At 42.1% G+C, this 19,314-nt stretch overlaps 3 protein-coding genes across 4 annotated transcripts; 2 read left to right on the forward strand and 1 right to left on the reverse strand.

Moving 5' to 3' along the window:
* The first annotated feature begins 590 nt into the window (after positions 1 to 590).
* On the forward strand, positions 591 to 4,357 carry LOC130701403 (WD repeat-containing protein 3-like). The gene is made up of 4 exons (XM_057523366.2): positions 591 to 871; positions 937 to 2,615; positions 2,678 to 2,996; positions 3,375 to 4,357. The coding sequence occupies exons 1-4, from the start codon at positions 701 to 703 to the stop codon at positions 4,065 to 4,067; spliced, it is 2,862 nt and encodes a 953-aa protein (XP_057379349.1). The 5' UTR covers positions 591 to 700; the 3' UTR covers positions 4,068 to 4,357.
* Positions 4,358 to 5,597: 1,240 nt separating this feature from the next.
* Positions 5,598 to 17,540, forward strand: LOC130701423 (transmembrane protease serine 9-like). 2 transcript variants are annotated; one of them, XM_057523398.2, is made up of 9 exons: positions 5,598 to 6,087; positions 13,509 to 13,654; positions 13,774 to 14,034; positions 14,704 to 14,868; positions 15,269 to 15,734; positions 16,228 to 16,374; positions 16,565 to 16,707; positions 17,028 to 17,182; positions 17,382 to 17,540. In XM_057523398.2, exons 2-9 carry the CDS (start codon positions 13,570 to 13,572, stop codon positions 17,538 to 17,540), a joined length of 1,581 nt encoding a protein of 526 aa, XP_057379381.1. In that variant the 5' UTR covers positions 5,598 to 6,087; positions 13,509 to 13,569. The 2 variants fall into 2 exon arrangements, with proteins under 2 accessions (XP_057379381.1, XP_057379382.1); XM_057523399.2 differs by having other exon boundaries at positions 13,513 to 13,654.
* Positions 17,541 to 17,730: 190 nt separating this feature from the next.
* Positions 17,731 to 18,785, reverse strand: LOC130701453 (survival of motor neuron-related-splicing factor 30-like). Its single transcript, XM_057523434.2, has 3 exons — positions 18,232 to 18,785; positions 18,028 to 18,154; positions 17,731 to 17,960 (listed from the first exon to the last, which is right to left on the reverse strand). The coding sequence occupies exons 1-3, from the start codon at positions 18,666 to 18,668 to the stop codon at positions 17,811 to 17,813; spliced, it is 714 nt and encodes a 237-aa protein (XP_057379417.1). The 5' UTR covers positions 18,669 to 18,785; the 3' UTR covers positions 17,731 to 17,810.
* Positions 18,786 to 19,314: the final 529 nt, after the last annotated feature.

Below are 19,314 nucleotides of genomic sequence, written 5' to 3' on the forward strand. Positions count from 1 at the left end.
GAACTGCCAGAAATGTACTCCCGGATGTCGTTAGGTGTCTCTACCATCTGGAATTGTTCAGTTTCTATTTCGCTTTGCGTACGTTTTCCGTGTAAACAGTTTTTCACGGTGAGGTGGAGCAAATGAGAAACAAACAAACCGGAACGGCAATGTCCTAATTGCCGTTTCAGACCTTTCCATGAATTTCTTATCTAGATTGTTTAAAACTTAAAGGCTGTGTTCATTATTTCTGAGCCGCTTCTGTTGACTCGCTGTGTAGCTGTGTTGATTTCTTTATTCAATTTTCTATGTTCAAATGATGTGAATACTCCGTCATCTCTATTGCCATTGATATTTTTCAGATTCATTCTTTTGTCGTAAAGTGTTTTTATGTCGTTGATTAAACACGGAAATCACGGAAAATACATTGACTATTTATTTGCGTTATGCTGATATTAAACAATTCCATTTCTTTTCGTTTCATAATAGAAAAATATTGATTCAATAACTTCCAATTTTGTATATTGGCAAATTAAATTTTATTTTATTTCCTTAATGGTTAGTAAAGTCTAATCAGGCAACACTGCAGACTTCCAGCAGCCGACATGTTTAAAGCGGGTACGACGGTCAGACACGTGCGCGCGCCAATGAAAGTCAAATAAAAGTTTGCGGTTTGGAGGTTTATTTCTCTCCTAATTTGTTCGAAACGCGTGTTTCTAAAATGGGATTGACAAAACAATACCTTCGTTATGTCCCCGGACCAGTATTTAACGTAATTGCAAGCTTGAAATCCAATGCCGTATTTGTGGAATTGAGGGCACAAGTTGGGCGGTATGTTGCTGCTGGAGCATGTGAAAATGTCATCATCTGGGACTCGAAAACTGGAGAAAAAGTAACACGACAAATTAAATTTTTTAAGGATTATCAGTTATTTAACTATTTTTTTATTTGCTGTAGATAAATACTTTGTTGGGCGAAAAGCATTGTGTTACGGTACTAAAAACGAGCCCTAACAACAGACAACTTGCGGTTGGCTATGAAGATGGTGTTGTCAGGCTCTTTGACCTCAACAGTGGAGAATGCTTGGTTACCTTCAGTGGACACAAAAGTGCAGTTACATGTCTGGCATTTGACACAGATGGTATGAGATTGGTCTCTGGAGCAAAGGACACAAACATCATCATCTGGGATACTGTATCTGAAGCTGGCCTTTACCGTTTGAGTGGACACAAAGGTCCCATCACCAAATGCTGTTTTCTCGAACAGCACAATATTTTAGTTAGTAGTTCTCTTGATACATTGGTCAAATTTTGGGACCTGGACACCCAACACTGCTTCAAAACACTAGTGGGTCACAGATCTGAAGTTTGGGATATGGTCGTCATGAAAGACGATCGTTACTTGGTCACCGGGTGCAGCGATAGCGAACTGCGAGTATGGAAGATTCGCTTTCCGAACGCCGAAGAAGATGAAGAACAACAGAAAGCTACCCCCAAAAAGGCACGTAGCGATGCTGACGAAGAAGAAAAAGAAGACGACGAAAAAGACAACGAGGACGATGACAACAGCATTCTTCAGTGCACTAAAATCGGAACGATATTGAGACAGGGTCGCGATCGCGTGCTCAGCATGACGACAGACGCAAGTCGCAGTATTTTAGCATGCCATGGCATGGACTCCATTGTGGAACTCTTTCGTTTCCACAGCGAAGAAGAAATTCAAAAGATATTCAACAAACGCCAACGAAAGTTCAAAAAACAAAATCCCGAGTCGAAGGAAGAGTTAACAGTAGCATTGCAAGACGAGGTGCTGCGAATCCAATCCATTCAGGCTTCAGCCAAAGTCAAAGCCATCGACATCTATGTCTCTAGCAAAGAAGAGCTCAAACTTTTGGTGCTGCTGCGTGGCAACTCATTTGAGATTCACGTTGTCGGCAGTAAAGTCTCCAACAAGAACGAAATGACAAAAGTTGGGGCGCTCTCCATTCCCGGTCATCGCACGGACGTGCGTGCACTGTGTTTCAGCTCGGACAAGATTGCATTGGCATCCGCCAGTGGAGAATCATTAAAGATTTGGAATCGAGGCTCGCAAAACTGCATCAGAACCATGCCCTGTGATTACGCTCTCTCGATCCTCTTTGCACCGGGTGATCGTAACGTGATCGTAGCTACCAAGACGGGCAAACTGCAGATCTTTGACATCGCAGCTGGACGTTTGCTGGAAGAGATCGCCGCTCACGAAAAAGAGGCCTGGTCTATCGCCATGAGTCCAGATCTTCGTGGCATAGCGAGTGGCGGTGCCGATAAGAAGGTCAAATTTTGGCAATTTGAATTAGTGCCCGACTTAGCAGGGGAGTCGATGGAAGACGATGGGCGAGGACACGGTAAAAGACTGAGCCTGGCTCATACGAGAACGTTACAGTTGGAGGAAGATGTACTGTGCGTTCGCTTTAGCCCCGACCAACGTCTTATTGCGGTTTCGCTACTCGACTCGACCGTGAAAATTTTCTTTGTCGACACGCTCAAATTCTTCTTGTCGCTCTACGGTCACAAATTCCCCGTTCTCTGCATGGACATATCCTACGACTCGACCACCATTATCACCGGTGGTGCCGACCGCAACATTAAAATATGGGGGTAACATAAAATAACATTTGTGCTTTGCCATTTAGGCTCTCGTTTATCGTTTTTATTTTTAGCTTGGACTTTGGCGACTGTCATCGATCCATTTTCGCTCACGAAGACAGCATCCTGGGTCTTCAGTTTGTCTCCAAGACTCATCTCTTCTTCTCTTGCGGCAAGGACGGCAAGTTGAAACAGTGGGACGCTGACAATTTTGAGAATATCACTACGCTATCGGGTCACCACGGCCAAGTGTGGGCGCTGGCCGTCAGCGAAGATGGCAAGTACGTCAGCTCCGCCGGACACGATCGCTCCATTCGACTTTGGGAGCGAACGCAGGAGCCGCTGGTGTTGGAGGACGAACGAGAAACTCAACGGGAAGCTGAAGCCGATCAGGTTTGTTGGCTATTCTTTTTTCGTTCTCGATTTGCCTTTGGAACCAACAAAAAAAAACGTGTTCCCATTTCACTTGAATAATGCCAATTGTCGTTTTGGGGCCAAACCCCATTTTACAAATCTGTAAATAATATTTTCGCAGCAGCATTCCGTGTTGCTCGGGGCTTACTGGGTGGTACAAACCGTAGACAAATCTAATAACCCCTTCTTTGAAGAAAAGATGATTGAGACCGGGTATTTCTATCGCCAACGGGGAAAGGCTGGGCCATTGCTCTGCCCCCAAAAAGAACACAATATTATTATCATTATTTTTTGTTGTGTTATTTTTTTTTTTTTTCAATTATTGATGAGGCTTATTTGTTTTGTTTACTTTGTCAGGCGTTGGCTTTGGGTGAAGATCGAGTGATACCCGGCATCAAAGCTGGTGAGGAAGCATCTTTACCTGGCCGAAAGACGGTCGAAACAGAACGGGCAGCTGAAAGAATTATGGAAGCTGTCGAAGTCCACAAGGAAGTATCCCAACAGTTGGCAGAGTACCGTGACAAACTCGATCAACATCAACAATCTGGCAAGGATGTTTCTCAGACTCCAGCCGCCCCTCAACCTCATCCGCTCATGGTGGCTTATGACACGTCCGATCCGGACAGATATTTGCTGAAGGTGTTGCGCCAGGTGAAATCCAGCGAAGTGGAAGAAGCCCTCCTCGTCCTGCCCTTTCACTACGTCGGCAGCCTGTTGACTTTGCTGGACCAGCTACTGGAAAAAGGCTGGGAAACTGAATTGGTGATGCGGATTTTGCTCTTTCTCGTCCGTCTTCATCACGGCCCGATCTCGAACGCTCCGTCTCTGCTGCCGATCTTGAACCGATTGCAGGGAGTGGCTCGCAAACGAGTCGACCAAGTCCGCGATCGTATCGGTTTCAACTTGGCTGGACTCCAATACCTGCAACGAGAACTAGAAGAGCGCGAGGCCGTACAGTTATTCGCTGACGCTTCCGACCGAGTCAAGCAGAAACGCAAGCAGCGCCGGAACAAAGACAAGGCTAAACAAAGGGCTATTCTGACGTTGTAAAAATAATGGGTGGAAAAAAGAAACACACGAAAAAAAAAAAAAAAAAAGAGAAATTCCAATAAAAAAAAAATAATGAAATGAGAAAAGAAAAATAATTTTGGCTGAGAAAAAAGGACAACGATCGACGAAAACAAACGGAACGATAGGGAAACATTTGTCATTTTTTGGGTCGGTTGAAAAGAGAAAGAAAATTCCCTCTTAAAAATAAAACGATAAATAAAAAGAAAGAAATGTCAAAGAAAAAATGTGTCAGCGACGGAAGAAGAAAAAAAATTTTTTTATAATGTAGGGAAACGACCTGGTTGCCACTGAAGTATATCAATGGAAAAAAAATGTTGAACGTCTAATTGAGTATTTCGCCTCACGATTCTGTTAATGTTTTGACTCGCTCACCTTTTTTATATTCATAATTTATTTGAACCGTTGAGAGTTGTACGTACAGACACAGTAAGATGAAATGTGGGTCTCATGATGTTTGAGTTGTTTGCAGGTACTAACTAAGGAGAAAACCTCCCAACGAGTAGGAGATGGTAGAAAATGAGGCGGCCGTCGACTGACCTGTTGACCTACTGAGACTTTGAAATATCAAAGGCCTTCGAGAGAAGTGGACAGACTGGTCCAGCCCGGATGTCTACGTACTAGCCCTTTAACTCACATTTATTAGAAATCTTTTCTTTCTTTCTTTTTTTTTCTACCCTCTATTTATATGTTTCACGTATTCTTCGATATCCACTTGTAGTACTGGTAAAGCTGCCATAAGCTTGTTCTTATCTTTTTTCTTTCATAGTCGTGTCTTCTTTTCTCTTTCCTTCCTTTCTCCGTCCTTCTTTTTTTTTTAAATTTGATTTTCAGTGTGTTATTTCCCTCTCCTTTGAGACTCGTTTCGTTGAAGGTAAAGGTGATTTGGGGTGGTGTACGGCATTCCCGGAAATGAGCACACACCGGTTCTCGGTTATCAAATGTCGAAGAAAAAACCCTCGGTCGATAGGTACATGTTCTACTTGTAATTTGTTTTGTTTGTTTGAACGATTTTAAATTGTCGAATCATCTCTGCAGTGTGTGAAGAAGAAGAAGAAAACAAACAGACCTCCGAACAGTCAACAGTACGCAGGTGGTAATTGCCTTCGTTTCTCCAACATGTTGAAGACGTGAAAAGAGGAAGGAAGAAAATCGTGTGTCGATGATGATAGAAAAGTCGGACAATCTCTACAGACAAAAGGCAAGGTTACTACTATGCATGCATTTTTTGATCGAGCGTAGTCTATATTTTGAACATGTTCTTTTGAGTTACAGTGTCTGACCACACGTACCACCTGTGTTTCTGGCTCTTCTTCTTTCTGCGCCCGTGTTCCCCTTTTCCACATCTCTCTCTTCTCTTTTTCATTCCTTCTCTTTTATTTCCCTCCTTCCCGCAGTTGGGCTGGTGGTAAGGCCCCCTTTTCTTTCTTTTTTGGGTGTTTTCGCCCATTCGGGGTCCTGTTGGCGTACGCTCCGCCCTTAACTATCTCGTCGACGAGTACCGCTCTGCCGACACTCAGTCCACGTTGAGCCGTGGGGCACTCCACAACTCCCCACCAACTGCTCCTCGGTTCTTTCTCTCATTTGCCTTGTTCTTTCATCAACAACAACAACACTCGCTTTGATTTGTTTTTGTTCTTGAAACGGGGATTTGTCGTCATTTGGAATCAAAGCCAAAGAGGAACAATTCATTCCCATATTTCTCATCTTTTTTTTTTCGTGTACATATTTTTCGTCCGACAGCTGATTGTTCGTGCGTTCAATTCTTCGTCTCACCGACACACGGCTTCCAAAGTGCGCTTCTCGTGGCATCGGAAATGTCAACAAGAGATTGAACGACACGAAAACTCATCAAGTGCTCAGACATGCTGCCGTCCGTTTCACACTGAGTTCGGCGATAGAAAATCAACGCCCGTGTTCCATACGCAAATTGTTAACGCCGGAGCCCATCGTTTCGCCAAGTCGTCGACATCCAAGACGGATTCAATCACCTTAGAATCAGGTAAGGCGATGATGATTTTCGTTTCATTTGGCATGTGAGTTGTAAACAACGTAGTATATGGAAATTGTGTTGTAAGGCGTAGGAGAAGTGGGCGCTGAGTCACACAAACTCTCTCACAGGCACGTTCCGAATTTTTTTTTTTTCTTTTTACTCGCTGATTGTGTGTAGTGTTGGCCAATTTGGCATAGAAGGAGAGAAAGAGGGAAAAGCTTGGCACTAAGAAGAAGAAACAGGGACGCACCTTTCACGGCATAAAAAGCGGGCAAATTTTAAAACATTTGTGTGTTCGTTTCGAAGAAGCAGCGATTTTCGAGTAACCTCAATTTCTTTTATTCCTATTCCACGAATAGCTAACGTAACCTGACGATTGCTGTTGCGCCAATACTTCGTTACGCTGGGTTTCTAGTTTGTCTTCGTTCCGACAACGTTCTGAAAAAAAATCAGCTGCGTCGTGGGCTCTATTATTATCTTGTTTTTTTCCTCATGTCGGTCAATTTTTTCGTTTTCGAAATGATGTGACGAAAAAACTCGTCATCATCGACTTTCACCGATTGTTCCGCTTTCAAACGCCAAATGCGTGGGTCGCGTTTAGAGCCATTCATAAAGCACACGCGTGTCGTATCCCTTTTTTTATTCGTGTTTTCGAGTCACCAAAATTATTCATCAAATTTACGCTGACTGACGATGATCTCTTTGTTTTCTCTTTTTGACCGCAATTTCATTGCAGCAACTAATCATGACGAATTATCGCTACTTCAAACTGCGGGAGAAACTCCTATTGTTTTTTTTTTCGGTGACCAGTAATCGCGCGCGTTTCGCTGTCGCAATTTTGAAATCTTTTTCTGTTTCCCTCGTACGAACATGTTCACAAACTTTCCAAGCCTTTCATTGTGGCAACAATCCTTTTTATTGATTATTTGAGCAAGCCTGATAACGGCAATTTTGATTTTTTCACCATCGTTGTTTTTGCGTTCATCCTGGCCGTGACCATACGGAACGCGATTCTTGTTGTATGGTCAAACAAAAAAGAAGCAACACGTGTTGCCCTATTCGTTCATCCTCAATCGACAAATGTGTTTGTTTTCAGGAAAGACGTACTTGTTCACGTAATCCTCTCGAAAGCCGTTAGGTGTGTGCATCTTCCTCTTCATTTTGTGAGAACAGCTGATTGCACTTCTGTGAATTAGCTCAGCTCTCAGGAATTTAGATGGAACCACCTTTTGGTTCCCTATTTTTTGTTAATTTTCATGAGACCAGCAGATTCGCCTCGTAATTCTGTTCTTAACAATTTGACGACCACCTAAAATGTCCTTTTTTTTTTTAAGAACCATCTTTGAAATTCTTTTACCACCGGATGGAACTTTGTTTTTGGTTTGGGGTTTTTTTTTTTTAGGGGGATTTTCGTGGCCGATTGAAATGGGGACGTTGCCTATTCTGTTTTTTTTTCTTCTTTCGAACTCGTCTAAAAAAACTCGGACAAAAAAGTGACGAATGGGATGACCGGAATGCCTGCGCACACCTGGACGGGATCCAGAATTAAAAATGGATGTAGAACCTAATCAAAGCTCCACTCGTTTTTGTTGTTGCCGTCGACTTGTTTTCTTTTGTTTTTAAATAGTCAGGATAGCATTCCTTATGTCGGTTGAGAAAGAAAAAAAATCTGTCAGTGTCCATTGATGAATAATAATTTTTTTTTAAGGCTCTAGAAACAGGATGATGGATTTTGATTTGCTTTTGGAAAAAGTTCGATCGACACGATTTTTTCTCATCAATTCGCCCCGTTTCTTTGTTTTGCAACGATGAATGAGCTGCCTGGCGTGAATATCTCGGTCGCAAATTGAGTTTTATTTTGAATCAATTTTCGGCTGCAGATGGTCGAAGTTGCTTCTCCATTTTCTGCTCGACTAGTCTGACATTGAAACCAGTAGCTTTATTTATCTTATTCTCAGCTGTTAATGGGGTCGGCCGGTGAAACACATTTTCTCTCCCGTTCAATTGTCTATTTTCTTCTTTACCCCACTAAGAAAAAAAATTTTCTGCCCTTTTGAATTTTCGTGAGTGCTCCAAATGCCGAGATCGGCTGCGCGCACAAACGTCTAACCTCAATATTTAGTCCCGATCGTATTATAGTCATTTGGTTTCGCTTCGTTTGAGCTGCCGCTGCAGCGTTCATCCAAAACCACGAGCGGTTAAAACGAACGTTGAAAGATCAGTTTCCATCCGCCGAAAAGATCCATTTAGTCGCAGCTTGACGTTAAAAATGAGGAGACAAAACGTGCGTGGGGGGGATGTTGAGTGTGTCTGCGTGCAGTTGACGCTTAGACGCTGTTGATGGCCACCGGAACTTTCTTTCGATCATTCAGGCTCGTTTCCAAGTCACGCACCAATGAACCCGACCCAGGTGCCAATGAGGCCACACGTCGCAGCAAATAAAACGAAGAGAAGAGAAATAGGCGATGAAGTAACCTAGAAATGATGATTGAGCTCGTCAGTCATTCGAAACCTTGTCTTTTTAATTTCTCCTATGGCAAAAAAAAACAAAAAACAGAAAATTGTTTTAAACATTTGGATGGCATGCGCATTTCCCAGAGCAATGTTGAAACAATAAAAGAAAGCCGTTCGTGAATGGTGAAAGCGGGCGCAGCGCAAATGTTTCGTGTTAGTAGGGCCTAGCATGAAAAGTAGGTTCTCGGTATCATCGCAAAGAGATGATGATGTCCTCTATAAATAATGCTGTGATCCGGCGGATGCATTAAGGCGAGTTTTTGGAGTTTTATTTCCCCTTTTGTTTAGTCACGCAACAGTCTGCAGGTCACTAACCCTCTTCCCCTTCGCCTACCGAAACGGCCAATCAAATGAGGTGGAGCTAGCGGTCGGCTTCAGACGCTCACCGGAAGGTCTCGTTTTCTATTTAGATAAGCAAGAATTCTGCGGGTCATTGAAAGTGATGATCATTTGAAGTTATTTTTATTTATTTTTTTTGAAAAAAAGGTTCGCCGTCATTATCGTTTTACACGCATAGTGGAGACACACTATTTCCCTCTGCTGGCCTTCTTTTCTAAAAGGAGAAATTGAAGAGAAACTTTGAAACGTGACAAACGGCATTTTAACAAAATAACCAACACGCACAATTTAAAGGAAAGAGAGAGAAAAAAAAGGGACATACATTGAAGGAAAGAAACGGCTCTTTTTTTTTTCTTTCTTGGCCGGCTGCTGGGATCGTCTCATTTTCGAATAGCACCTGTCACAAGAAGATAATTCAAAGACAAAACTGCCAAGTCCAGTTATAGCATCGTCAGCTTTTTATCAACAAAAACTACGGTTATTTGCTATCGTAAAAAGCAGCACAAGAACGAAAGACAATTTTCATACATCAAACCTTTTTTCTTTGCTTCGCTTCACGTCGCTCTGCTTTATTTTATATTTTTTTGGGAGGAGATTACGATTAAAATCATTCGACCATTAGACAAGTGTGGCATAAAGCAATTTTTTTTTTGTGCACGATTGAGATCTACATTTTATGCTGCCATCAACGTCTTGTGTTTCTACCGGATTCGTGAGGCTGTATTTAAAAAAAAAAAAAAGTCGTCCCAGATCAGAAAGAGAAATTTAGGCACGTCTGAAGAACGCGCGTTCTCAATACTTTCCTGATCTTTTCCTGCTTTCCTCATTATTCATACTTGCGAATGAGGCGTGCGTAGCGAAAATCCAGAGCAAACTGATGAATGGGCTGTTTGATGTAGGTGGAGAGAAGATTGCATAATAATTCTTGTATTATTACCTACGGTGGTATAGTCTTTTTTTCCTGTTTACGGCGGTTGGTAGAAAATTGGGTTCAGCAAAAAACAAAAAAAGCCAGTTGCCGAATGTGTAAATTAGCATAGGTTGTTGTTCTAGTCGCAGCGCATAGCACCGGCTACTAGAATCGCTTTTTGTATGTCTGTTGGTAAGAGGAAGAAAGAAGACCAGAGGCTCGGTCGTCACACTGGTTACTCCGTTAGATCACGCAGCCAAAGGGGGTAGAAACGAAACAAGAGCCAAAGAGTTAGACCGAACGTAAGAGAGATAGACTATAGGCAAAACCGGTTTTTTTTTTTTACGTCTCCTCTTTCGCTTCTCTTTTCATTTTCCGTTTCCTTTTAGTCCCACTATTCCTTTGTACCGTGCGTCTCTTGGCTAATCGTCATCGCCCGCCAAATCTACCGCCACCACCTCTGAATACCAAATGATTGCCTTTACACAATTTCGAAAAAAGCCTTTCCGTTTGTGTTATTCCTTTGTGGGATGTAAATTTCTTTTTCCGGTTTTGAAGAAAGGTGACGAATCGAGGCTAGACGTCGAATTCATTTTGCACTTATTTTTGCGTTTCGATCGTTTGTGGGGCAATCAAATATCCATAAGCGGAAATAGGTCTGCAATGAAGCCGAGTGTGCCAATGAACGTGTTCAAAAACGCCGCGGATCTTTTCACCGCACGACAGACTGGTCCAAATCGGCGCGTGAGCCGTTTTTCGTGTTTTTCCCTCATTTGAAATTCTCCTAAAGGTCGTTGGATTATTGAATCTAGAAAAAAAAAAACTGGTTGAAAACATGCTGTCGAATGTTAATTTGTCTAAAGCGGAGGGCTTCGTTGGGCAGGCTGCTCACATGCAGCCCCGAGACGCTCCCTGTTTTAATAGGTCAGCCCTGCTGATCTCACATCTCTCCTTTGTTTTTGTTCGTAATCGTTCAACTGACAACGCAAATCCGGTCTTTTAAAACTATGGCGTTTTTAATTGATGCAGTTTCATTGTCAACAAGAAAAACAAACAAAAGAACACGAGGAGGTTACATGCACCTGTTGCTGACCACTTTTAGCCATCCAGGAAAAAAAAAACATTTGTGGATAAAGAAAACGTTAAAATAAAAAAAGAGTGGGGAGTACAACGTCATCTTTCACGGGCAGGCTGAATGTGGGTCGACTTCTTTTTGTGTTTCTTCCCCTACTTTTTAGCGTTTTTGGCATTCAACTTTTTTTTTTTTTTTTTTTTTTTTTTAAATTTATGTACGCAAAACGTAACATGAACCGAATGGATAAAAAGTAAGCCAACGAACTGAACAGAAAAAAAGAGAACGAATAACGAGCTCGGGATGAACCTATGGGCATATTAAGTTGAGATGTAGTAGTAGTAGTAGCTCGTCGATGTCATCCATCACACACCTGTGTGTACAACATCATTTCCTATTATATTCGTCTGCGATTTTGATTTGTGTTGTTTGATGCCGAACACCTGGGCGGAGCGACCGTGCAAGTTTTGATTTTTTTATTTTTTTGATTTTTTTGTATTTTTCTTGTTGTTTTTTTATCTCTCAATTTCATTGGGCGCTTGTAACCGACACAAAAGAGATTGATGAACATGAAGAGTGTGTAACCAGAAGTACGACGTTCTGGATTTTTTTTTTTTTTTCTTTTTTTGAGATTAAACTCAGTGGGGCACTGGCGAAGCAGGGAGGTGAATAAAAAGAAAGATGTTGCATTCATCCAAATGGCTCTCCACTACAGTTGTACATCTTCCAAGGACTTGTTCTTTATTTTATTTTTTTTTATGAAGAAGAGAAAACAACAAAAAAAAAACCCGTTCGTTTCTTTTTTGGAATTCTTTTGCGGGAAAACTACAACAAAAAAGAAATTCGGGGGAAAAAAATAAACCGTTGGTCTATGACACCGTCAAATAGGAAAAGAAAAGAAAAACGCGTCTATTAAAATAGAACCCCCCGTTGTGTGTCTTGTGTGTATTAAAAAAGGGCGACGATGATGAACGTGCAACCAACGTGTTCTCATCGGAAAAGGAAAGAGATGCTGTTTGTGTGTGCGCGCAAGTGAATGATTGGGTGTTGTACTATACCGAATTATGTTTTCACCGTAACGAATACCGGTAAAGGCTAATGTGTAACCCCCTCTGAAAAAAAAAAAAAAAAAAAGACCTTTGACTCTCTTTTTTTTCAACCCGACATCGACTGCGGGAGGACCTTGAAATCTAAAAGAAAAGAAAACATTTTGCGTTCACACGGTCTGTTTTTTTTTTTTTTTTCGTTTACCTTTCACCGAAGCGGAACCGCAACGACGGAAAGGTTTCAGGCGACATGTACCGTTCGCTTTTTTCATTTAGAAAAATTAGGAAGAGCCCGTCGTTGTCGCATCTTTTTGGGAAAACAAAATGGAATTCCCGAAATCCAACAGGAAAAAGGAATTCTCGATGGCCAACAAATACGACAGAAGTTGCAATGTTTGGAATGAATGGCTGAACGTCGTAATAGCTGAAAATTGGACTACCAGAACCCGTAAAAGTCCAGTGCCAACACCCAGCTAGTCACGCCGTTTTTTTTCTTTCACGAAAATAAAAATGCTGAATAACTCTTACAGACTTGCCGACGTATTGCGTAAGAGACACACGAAATCGGGAAATGCTTATGTGCGTTATTTGTCAGGTTGCACAAAGGAACGTATGGACAGTAGCGAACGTAGTCATGTCTCATAACGCCGCCGTCATATCCAACAAAGTCACGATCACGATAGTCTTTTATTCGCTCGTTTACTGTCGTTTCTCGCAATTGAATCGTGAATTCTCGTTTTTTTTCTCTAACGACCAACAGAAGTTAATGTTATCTGGGTCTACCTGTCGTCTCTCAACTGTCGTCCGATGATGAAACGCATCATTATTTCGTCTTTTATTGCCTTTTCCTTTTGACCACTTTTCATGTCCGTCGACTTGATTATCGTTTCTTTTTGGGCTCATTGAGTCACGCCCCAGCCTTTAGTTAAAGGCGCCCTACCCGGAACACTATTCTAACGGTGTTGGACCGTCGGGTCCCCGCCGGACTCACGGCGACACATTAAAATAACCTCTAGCGGCAGCTGCGAGTGGCGCTGTCTTTTTGCTGCCGCGTGACAAACTAACCAAGTGACCGACATTTATGTATCTCCTCCTTTTATTTTATTTTATGTTTCTTTTTTTTTTTTTTCGGGGAGTGGGCAGGGGCATTATTACGGCCACCATAGGAGAGCAGTTTGCTCGCAACTTGGACAGATTGTACCTGCTTGTTTTCGGACCCTTTTCAGAAATAAAGCGACACACGCTATTACACCGCCCACGTGACGAGATAATTTAAGACACGCCGCATTGTACGCGATTTATTTTTTTTTTTTTTTGGCTAGTGTTATTGCGCTGTTTTTTTTTTATTACGAATTATTTCCAGCCAAAGAGACACTCGAACTCATTTCGTTTTATTTTTTTCTCTTTACCTTTCGAGAAGGAAAAAGAAATCCCGCGGTACTTTGAAGTCAAATAGATTCCAATGCGTAGTAACGTCTTTGTGTCTAATTGTTTTTGGTTTTGTTTGATCCAAATGTATTTGATTGATGGTTTTATGAATTTTGGTCAGGAAGTTCACATCACGTCGACGTCGTCGTCGTCGTGTAGCCACAGGCTGCTCCGGGACGTCCATGATGATGACCCGGCTACTGGCCTCCACCAATGGCTTGCCTTTTCTCATCACCTTAATCATCTTCACGACAATCAAGAGCGCAGGTAAAGTCAAATGACCCGAATGAGTCACACACACAACGTTTTTCTTTTGTGAAACTGGTTTTCTAAGGATTTTGTTTGTTTGTTTACTTATACGGCTCTTTTCGTGCGTGACGTAAAAGATGGACAATGCGAGAGCTGCACGCTGACGGTGATGTGTTGGATGAACGGCGGAGTCAGAGAAGGCGGCTGTTCGGGCCCTTCTTGGCTGATGACGTGTTGCGTTCCGCAAGTGACGCGGAACAGCGAAGATGACATGGCCATCCAGTCAGATAACCGTTCACCACTCACGGCCGGTCTGCGATCCGCTCCCGGAGGCGCCCCTTTCATCCTGGCCAATACGCTAGGAGAATCCATCGCCAATCTTCAAGGACGTGACGATTGTAAGTCCATTCTATTTGTATTTTATTTGTTTTTGTTTTGTTCATTTTCCCTATCGAAAAGGAAAACTCAATTTCATTTTTGGTGGAAGTGCTTAACGCGGTTACTTAAACTTTGAAATTTTGCTTGTAACTTTCCCATTAAAGAGAAGCGTAGGGATAGTTTACCGTAGCCTCGGTTTTCGGGAGAGGGTTGGGCGTGAGTTTAAAGCAGGATCTAGGGACATTTCCCATGAACCCGTTGTAACTTTGTGAGAGGTCATGTGCTCGGCCAGCTTTTTTTTTTTTTTTTTTGGAAGGAAAAGAATACGGAAAAACTAACGGAGTTCTAACCGATTAACACGTTCAGTTGCCCCCTTTTTTATTTCTTTTTCTTGGCTTGTCGTCCCCTAGATCGTATCTCGTTGCTCGATATTCGTTTTTGTCTTGTTTTCCTCACCGTCAGCTAAGAAATGTAGAATATCGCCCATAAATCTAGAATTCAGACAAGTCCTCCGACTTGCATACCCAATTGTGTCATGTGTCCACCAAATTCAGGAAAAAAAAAAGCAAACTGCTTATGCGCTTCTCGCTCGCGGCCATTTAATCGTTTAATTTTCTTCAAACAAAATTTACAAATTAACCAAACCCTCTTGGTGTTGTGTGTGTGTTTGCCTATTAAAAACAAACAAGTTCGCGGAGGTGTGGGATCATCCAGCCAACCATACATCTCGCATGCTCGGTTCTATATGCCGCCTAATCCGAACCTGTTCCTTCGCTTTGAGCCACGCTTGAGAGAACCTCCTGTTCTGCCTCCTGTGCTGCCAACGTTCGACAATGTCATCACTACCACCCCAGGTAAAGCTTACAAACTTAACAACTAACACACACAAATCAAATCTCGACCACAAGTGACCTACGCGTGTCAGTCACCCAAAACTGGTAGGCCGTGTCTAATGGTATGGGAACAAAAAAACGCACCTTCTCACTAAACGAACCGGATGTTTCGATTACATCACGTTGTGCTAGACACACAAAAAAAAATTACAAATTATTTAACAAGGAGAAAAAAAAAAATGAACAACAAAAACGGTACCAGTACTAAAAAACCGGAATCTCCAATAGAATTGGTATCATTTTTTGTTTGATTACCACATTGTGCGTGACACGTAGTTGTTTGATTTTTAATTGAATTTAAAATGCTTTGCTTTATTATTATTATTTTTTTTTTTTCATTTGAAAAATTCAAAATCAAAAGGGATGTCAACGTCACCTTCGCAGCAGCTTCATTATTTCGTCAAGAACAACAACAACAACAACAAGGCTGCGGGAAGTCCATTCTCATCATCAGCCGTGCCATACAATCAGCTGCAGCCTCCGCTACCGCCTCCCCTGCCACCGTCGCCGCCGCAGCTCCAGCCGCAGCTTCACGTCATGACACAGCAGCAGCTCTACCAACACAAGAATTTCCAAATGCAGCAACAGATGTTCCCGCAACAGCCCTACATCGCCCTGAATAGTCTCAACAGCTTGTCGGGGCCGCGGCCCGTCTGTGGCGTCCAGCCACTCAAATCCAGCAAGCTACAAAAGAGGATCATCGGTGGAGATCAGGCCGCCTTCGGCGAGTTCCCCTGGCAGGCCCATATCCGCATCGCCGGCTTCCAGTGCGGCGGAGTTTTGCTTAACAACCAGTACATCGCTACGGCTGCCCACTGCGTTCACAGGTGACTTATTTTTTTTTTTTTTTTTCCCCTTTCCTCTTCTCTTAAGAGCGGCTCGCACTTACCGTTTAGCGACGGCTTCTTGTTCGCCCCAGTCAACTGGACACAATTGACCGCTACTAAACGCTCACTGACCACAGGCAAACTGGACCGTCGAGTACCACACGGCCGACGGTCCGCTGCTTGGTCCCAATGAAAAATGTTGTTTTTTTTTTTTTTTCTTTCTTTCTTTCTTTAGGAAAAGAAAACCGCATTCGGTTTTATGCCACGTCTTTTCTTTTGTGACCCGCAACCGCATCCGTTATTAAGTTATGGCGGCCCGCTTATTTTGTTAAATTCGAATAGCTCAAGTTCCCTTTGTGATTGGCATTTTTTCGTGACCATGGCGCCGTGCATTCTTTTCTCTTGTTGGAATTTTGTTCATCGTGTCACTGAAATTTGAGGCGATACAAATCGAGCGGTTGTAAATATGCTAATCGAGCTCTGTTTTCAATAGAGCCAAACTGTCGCAGATCATCATTTACTTGGGTGAATACGACACGAAAGATCTGGACAAGGCCGAAATCCTACCCAAAGAGACATTGGGTGTCATCGAAAGAAAAATTCATCCTCAATTTAAATATATGCTAACCCAGCCAGACCGGTAATTACCTTGATTCTTTACTGTTATTTAAAAAGATTTTTTTCCCCCTCTACTTTAGAACCATTATTCATATTTTATTTTTCTTCTTTTTCTTCCCTCGCCGAATTCACTTGATTTATGTGTGAATTCCTGACGGTTCCGGTTTGTTGTTCTTCGGTTATTACCCGCGTTACCATCAAATCGTCAACAGCTATGACGTGGCTGTGCTGAAGTTGAGCCGCTCGGTCGGCTTTCGTGACAACATCCTCCCCATCTGTTTGCCACCGCAGGGCAAAGATTACGAAGGTGCCCTCGGCGTCGTCGCTGGATGGGGAAAAACGGATACTTCGTTTGGTAGGAGCCATACCGCTCTAATGCGACCTTTATCTCCTTTTTTTTTTTTTTTTTAAATAAAAATGCACCGTACAACTACTGTATGTACAGTATATGTATCCCACTTCTTCCTCCTTAACGTACCCAGCCACTATTCCAAACCAATAAAAGTCCCGGCCGTACTTGGAGACCCAACAAACACACGTTGGCCTACTCCTCGTGTTCCATTTCATTGGTCCCACACTTACCTCGCTTATATACTTCCATTTATGTTTTTCGTGTGATGATACGTTCAACTATCTTTCTAGCCGCTTTAATGTTTCCGTTGGATTTGACTAAAGGTAAAACGGGGACCAACTTGCTCCAGAAAGTTTACGTTCCAATCATCAACAACCGAGTCTGCTATGCCTGGCACGAGCTAAAGGACATCATTCTGGAGCTGCACGATGAAATGTTTTGCGCCGGACACGAACAGGGCAAAATGGACGCGTGTCTCGTGAGTAAGAAATTGCCTATGACATGTTGTATCGTTTATGACCATGAACGCAATCTTTTTACGTGAGTCTAGAGCACCATCTGACCCAAATTATTGTATAAAGATTGGCTTGTTATCTGTTTTGGAATTATCATCTGCACGGCGTTATTCGATACTATGAATTTTGAATTTTGTTCTGCTTGTTTTTCTTCTTGTGTAGGGTGATTCTGGTGGCCCGTTGGTGGTGAACGACGGCGGCCGATGGACTTTGGTCGGAATCACGTCGGCGGGTTTCGGTTGTGCGGTTGATCACCAGCCCGGCATTTATCACAAAGTCAGCAAGACGGTACCTTGGATCTTGGCGAACATCAACGATTGAACAAAGAAGAATTGAACGCGACGATAATGACAGTACTTAAAATGAAGCGCATTCATCGGTCATGTGATCCTATTTCCCACACACGCCTTTCCTTACCTTTCGTATGTCTCTAAATGTGTTATGATATTTTAATTTTCAAAGTATCGGGACAAAATAAATAAACGACAAAAAAATGATGCCATCTGGCAAATTACAAAACGAAAGTCTGGTTTATTTTTTTTTTTTTTTCATTCAATTTCCTATTTATCGCGTTTGTGAGTTCGTTGTTATTTACTTTTTCTTGCGTTTTTCTGCTTGCATATACTCGGTCATAGGCCGGCCGGATATTCCACAAGTTCCTACACCGACTTTACCACCAGGGCCATCAGGGGTCGCAAAGATAGACTTCTTTACTATTCCGCCTTTCTTCGTTTTCAAAGCCTTCAATACAAAAATAAGATACTTTACGTGAATTGTTGGGCACAAATGTCAAAAAAGTGTTTCATACTTTGGCATTGAAACTTTGCCATTTGCTTTTTTCTTCCTCTCTGGCTTCTTCCAGTTCCTTCATCTTTACCAACTTTTTTTGTTTCTTCTGCTTCAGGTATTCTCTTTGTTTCTGCAGCTGTTCCTTCCTGGATAAACCGAAATGCAGCGAAAATTACATTGAAGGTTTGTATGATTACGTAGACAAATCAGACGGCTCACATACTTGGTTTTTAATTTTTCGGCTAAACTCTTGTCTGACATTCCTCCTTCAAGACCCCTAGGTCTTTCTTTCAGTTTGTCAGTAGTTGTAACATCAGAATTACCATAGGCATCAAAACGAATTGAAACTTCTCCGTCCTCTGACAGGGCTTCAATAGTGCAATCATAGTATTGCTTATTGTTACTCCACGGAGCCATGCATTTGTCCCCTACAGACCACTGTATCACTTTTTTGTGGTTACTTCTCTCACTACTTTTGTTTTTCGAATCATCTTCAGACTCGCGCTGAGCGTTGATAAGTTCATTGGTAAGGGCAATCACTTCAACCAGATCTTGTTTCAACTTCAACAACTCTTCGCTTGTTGCATCTGCTGTTAATGCAGCTTCAACTTGCTGTAATTGAAGTTTGTAGGTATCTAAGCTTAGTCTAAGTTCTTCCATCGTAAATAAAATATATTTGATCAAATCAGAAGATTACTTGTCAAAATAATGCAGAAGACGAAATTCAGAGATGCAGAGCGGTTTAGAAGAGAACCGAAGCTCGAAAGTGATTCTAAACAGCGATACGTGAGCTGCGGACATCGGTGCCATTTGTTTTATTATTAATTTTTTTTTGTTTACTAATGCCTGTTTAGGATACGAAATTTTACAGGTTTGAAGTTCGTAGCTCCAGATTTTTCCGGCGGCCATACAGTACAAAGACATAGATACCTACAGTAAATTTCTTTTGGCAAGTGCAAGCAGGAAATCCGTGACAACATTTTGGACACTTTCCAATATTTTTTATTGTAAATAGAAGTGTGTCAGTTGAACATCCACTTACGGAAAAGCTATGCTTCTTTGCGATTTGGAGTATCAAATTTGTTGCAAATCTCTTCGGCGTATCTGCTTGGAGTCGTGCGATAACAGACAGAAATTCAATATGCGCAATAAATTTGTAATCATAAAAGTCACATAGGTCAATTTCATGACACGAAACGAGTCAGACGGCACGCGAAGCATTCGTGTACGTCCCAAGCGTAAAAATTTTGCTCAAAAGGAGTTTCTATTATACATGTTTAATGGTATTTCCAAACTCGATTCAGTT

This window comes from Daphnia carinata, chromosome 10 (genome assembly GCF_022539665.2).
Source record: "Daphnia carinata strain CSIRO-1 chromosome 10, CSIRO_AGI_Dcar_HiC_V3, whole genome shotgun sequence".
Lineage (NCBI taxonomy): Eukaryota > Metazoa > Arthropoda > Branchiopoda > Diplostraca > Daphniidae > Daphnia > Daphnia carinata.

Coding starts and splice junctions, on each gene's coding strand:
- LOC130701403 (XM_057523366.2), top strand. CDS start 701: ATGGGATTGACAAAACAATACCTTCGTTATGTCCCCGGACCAGTATTT. Junction 872..936: donor ACTCGAAAACTGGAGAAAAA/GTAACACGACAA, acceptor TATTTGCTGTAG/ATAAATACTTTGTTGGGCGA. Junction 2,997..3,374: donor GGGAAGCTGAAGCCGATCAG/GTTTGTTGGCTA, acceptor TTACTTTGTCAG/GCGTTGGCTTTGGGTGAAGA.
- LOC130701423 (XM_057523398.2), top strand. CDS start 13,570: ATGATGATGACCCGGCTACTGGCCTCCACCAATGGCTTGCCTTTTCTC. Junction 14,869..15,268: donor TGTCATCACTACCACCCCAG/GTAAAGCTTACA, acceptor CAAAATCAAAAG/GGATGTCAACGTCACCTTCG. Junction 16,708..17,027: donor AAAAACGGATACTTCGTTTG/GTAGGAGCCATA, acceptor ATTTGACTAAAG/GTAAAACGGGGACCAACTTG.
- LOC130701453 (XM_057523434.2), bottom strand. CDS start 18,668: ATGGAAGAACTTAGACTAAGCTTAGATACCTACAAACTTCAATTACAG. Junction 18,155..18,231: donor GCCGAAAAATTAAAAACCAA/GTATGTGAGCCG, acceptor CGGTTTATCCAG/GAAGGAACAGCTGCAGAAAC. Junction 17,961..18,027: donor GGCAAAGTTTCAATGCCAAA/GTATGAAACACT, acceptor TTTGTATTGAAG/GCTTTGAAAACGAAGAAAGG.